Source organism: Charadrius vociferus, unplaced genomic scaffold, assembly GCF_000708025.1.
Source record: "Charadrius vociferus isolate BGI_N301 unplaced genomic scaffold, ASM70802v2 scaffold1041, whole genome shotgun sequence".
Lineage (NCBI taxonomy): Eukaryota > Metazoa > Chordata > Aves > Charadriiformes > Charadriidae > Charadrius > Charadrius vociferus.
Window position 1 is genome coordinate 1,270,757 of NW_009646843.1, and position 3,249 is coordinate 1,274,005.

Genomic DNA, 3,249 nt, shown 5'->3' on the forward strand with positions numbered 1-3,249 from the left:
CAGGCTGTGCTCCCAGGGCTGCCCTCGCCACCAGGCCACGTGGCAGAAGGTGACAGTCACGTAGCTTATCACTGCTGGTGAGCCTGGAGCTCCTTTCCCGGGAGGCTCCTCAGCAGTCCCCTTCAGTGACTGACTTTCTTTGGCCACTTGCCTTTGGAACAAGCCCCCCCATGCCCCAGAGAGGAGGCAGCGACAGCCCTGAGAAGGGGAGCTCTGCTACCAACACCTCCCGTCCTCCCCAGCACACAAGCTGCTTCTTTATAAATGCTCCCGAGAGCAGTACATGCAGAGCTGAGCCAAAGGTTGCAGCACTGCCAAGCAGGCAAGGAGGGGAGCCATCTCCTTACCCCATCCTACACTAACTAAGCACTCTCCCATCCCCGAGAGCAGGGAAGCGATGCCTCCCCGGTGCGGTTTCATTAGGAGTCATTGGGAAGCCCAAAGAGCTTGACGGTGCCTGCTTCCCGGCTGCTGTCGTATTTGCCATCTTTGTCGTCACAAGCAAAGGCCAGCAGTGGCCTCTTCGGGTGCCAGGCCACTGTGAAGGTCGGGGACTCGCACTGCACCTCCCAGAGCTTCTCTCCTGCATGAAAAAAGGGCCACATCAGCCTTTGCCCCGCAGCACGCCCTGCCAGGTCAGCACACTGCCCCACAGCACACACCAGAGCCAAACACCTGCTTCTCTCACGCGCAGGGCAGAGGAGGAACACACACTGCTTCAGCGCCTTTTAATCACCCAGTGACAAGGCACAGACATGACACGCATGTCTACCACAGACTAACGAGGCAAAGGCTCCCCCTCATGGCGCTCTGCTCTGCACAGCCAAGCTGTTCCTCAGCAGCCTGATACTCCCAGTGCCCTCCCAGCTCTACCAGCACTTCTCCATCCAATTCCCCCCTTGCTGTTCCCCAAAAGCAAAACCATTACCTGTCTCCACCTCTGCAATATCAATGAAGTGATCTTCCGATGCTGATGCCAGCATCTTCCCATCATGGCTAAAGCTCAGTGTTCGTACAGGCCAGTCAAGCCTGCAGCAACAGAGTGAAGCAGACAGTGAACCATCTCCTGCACGGTCACCGGAGAGGGGAAGCAAACGACTTCGGGATGTCACTACCTACCTTGAGAAGCACCTCACACACACCAGTTCATCCACATCCCAGAGGCTGACCAACGCATCAGCACTGCCCGTGGCAAAGTACTTTCCCATGGGATCGAACTTGATGCAGATGCAGTTTGAAGGATGGGCGTTGATGGACTGAATGGGTTTCAGCTCCGGGTAGCTGCGGAGATGAAGGGAGAGGGCAGGAGGCAGTGAGAGGAGCACAGTGCTCCTCTGCAAGTAGGGCAGGTGGGACCAGGACTGTGATAACCAAGCTGGGGCAGGGCCACGCTCTTGGAAACCTTGAGTGTTGAGTGAATGAGGCAAAGCATCAGGGTCACTCTTGGAGAGCCCAGCCCAGAACTGGACAACCTCAGCTCTACGCAAGTTCATTCCCACCAGAGGGGTGTGGGTCTCAGGTTCCCAAAAAGCAGCAAAGGGGCCTGCAGAATGACATCTGCCACAGCCAGCCCAGCTACCTTGCCCACCCACTGCCATGGGCACCTACCTGAGGATGTTGATGCAGCCATTCCCGTTAGTGAGGAAGAACATGTTGTTATCATTGTTCCAGGAGATCTCATTCACCTCAAACTTGAACTGTTCCTCAGCTTTGGAGCGATGCGTCTTGGCATCAATGAAAGTGACCACATCATCCTTGTTCCCCACTGCAATGGTCTGTCCATCAGGGCTCCAACAGATGTTGATGTTCTCCCCTGGAGGGACAGAAAGGCAGCAGGTCCCTTTTCCACCCAACAATCCACAGCAGCAATGAATTAACCAGACAGGCAGCTTTTATTCCTGATCCAAGGCCACAATCTGCTCCACGAACTTCAAACCACTCCCAAACAGGAAAGACTGTCAGGTCTGCAGTCTGACACACAAACCCTATACAGTAGCTGTCCAGAAAACATGTACAGTTATTCAAAATTAAACTTAACAGCTTCAAGCCAACATGACTACCTCACTGCCATTCCCATTTCAGCCAAGATGGGACTGCAGCAACCACCAAACAAGGTCAGCTCAAAGATTCTTTTAACCCAGTGATCTTCATGAGCCAGAACAAGCAGAAGCCAACAATAAATACATATGAACAACAGGAAGAACAAGGCAGATTTCTGTTTGCCATCTTACAACACCATCTCCGGCCCTGCCAATTAAAAATTTGAGATTTTCAAGGGCAGAGATGGTATCTGGGTTAACCAATCCAAGAATTTGAATAATCACTTTCTGAATCCACACAAACTTTTACTTCCACCATGGCCCTCTGCAAACATGCCTCTCCTCAGGCTCCAGCCTTGCCACCCAGACTCCAGACACAAGTACACAGGAGTTTTTAACAGCCGGAATCATACTTCATGAGTTTCTCCAGTCTTGACACCACAGTGAATCAGCGCTCACGTTCACTGCTGCTCTTAACAGAGGAGTGCAACACAAAGACAAAAGCAGACACCCTGATCGCCAACACGTACAAGAAAGGTCCAAAGCACTATGCCACTGCAGACGGGTCCCACGCAGCAGAAGTTCTGCTGGGACCCAACAGCCCTCCTGGGAAGGCAGGGATTCACCTTTGGTATTGACAGTGGCAATGCACTTGGTGGTGCGGACGTCCCAAATGCGGATGGTTTTGTCCCCGGATGCCGTGACGAAGAGGTCAGGGTTGCTGGGGTGCCAGCAGAGCTGATCCACGCTGTCCCCATGGCCCCGGTAGTTGTTCTCCTTCACCTGGAGGGAGAGGACAGCTATTCATGGGAGGGATAAGCCCAGCTCTATCTGTCTACTGCCCCGGATCCCAGTGTGCTGCACCCCACTCCGCTGCCGGTTACCGGATGGGGCGGGAGCCCAGCCCCGTGCCCCACCGCCATTTCAGTCACGCTCCCCACCGGGATCGAGGAGCCCTCCCCACCTCCCCAGCCAGCCACCAGCTCCGGTCCCGGCCTGTGGGGTCCTTGGTGACCCTCCTCTTCCCGGTAGAGACCGGAGTCCCTGCTTCCAGGCCTGCTACCGACCACCGGGGCCCACTCCCGCTTCGAACCCCCTGTCCGAGCATCCGGGCCTGCGGTGGGGGGTACCGGCCCGAATGGGCAGTCCCAGCCCAAGGGCTCCCGGGGTACCCCGGTACCGGCCCGAGCGGCCGCTCCAGGTGTCCCCA

At 55.6% G+C, this 3,249-nt stretch overlaps 1 protein-coding gene across 1 annotated transcript in view; it reads right to left on the minus strand.

Moving 5' to 3' along the window:
* Positions 1 to 403: 403 nt before the first annotated feature.
* Positions 404 to 3,249, minus strand: part of THOC3 (THO complex 3) — a 5,318-nt gene continuing 2,472 nt past the window's right edge. Inside the window, exons 3-7 of the mRNA XM_009893516.1 lie at positions 2,666 to 2,822; positions 1,609 to 1,813; positions 1,120 to 1,281; positions 929 to 1,029; positions 404 to 583 (exon numbers count right to left, since the gene is read on the minus strand). Of these exons, the coding sequence (XP_009891818.1) occupies positions 420 to 583; positions 929 to 1,029; positions 1,120 to 1,281; positions 1,609 to 1,813; positions 2,666 to 2,822 (789 nt within the window). The 3' untranslated portion in view covers positions 404 to 419. The remainder of the gene's footprint in view (positions 584 to 928; positions 1,030 to 1,119; positions 1,282 to 1,608; positions 1,814 to 2,665; positions 2,823 to 3,249) is intronic.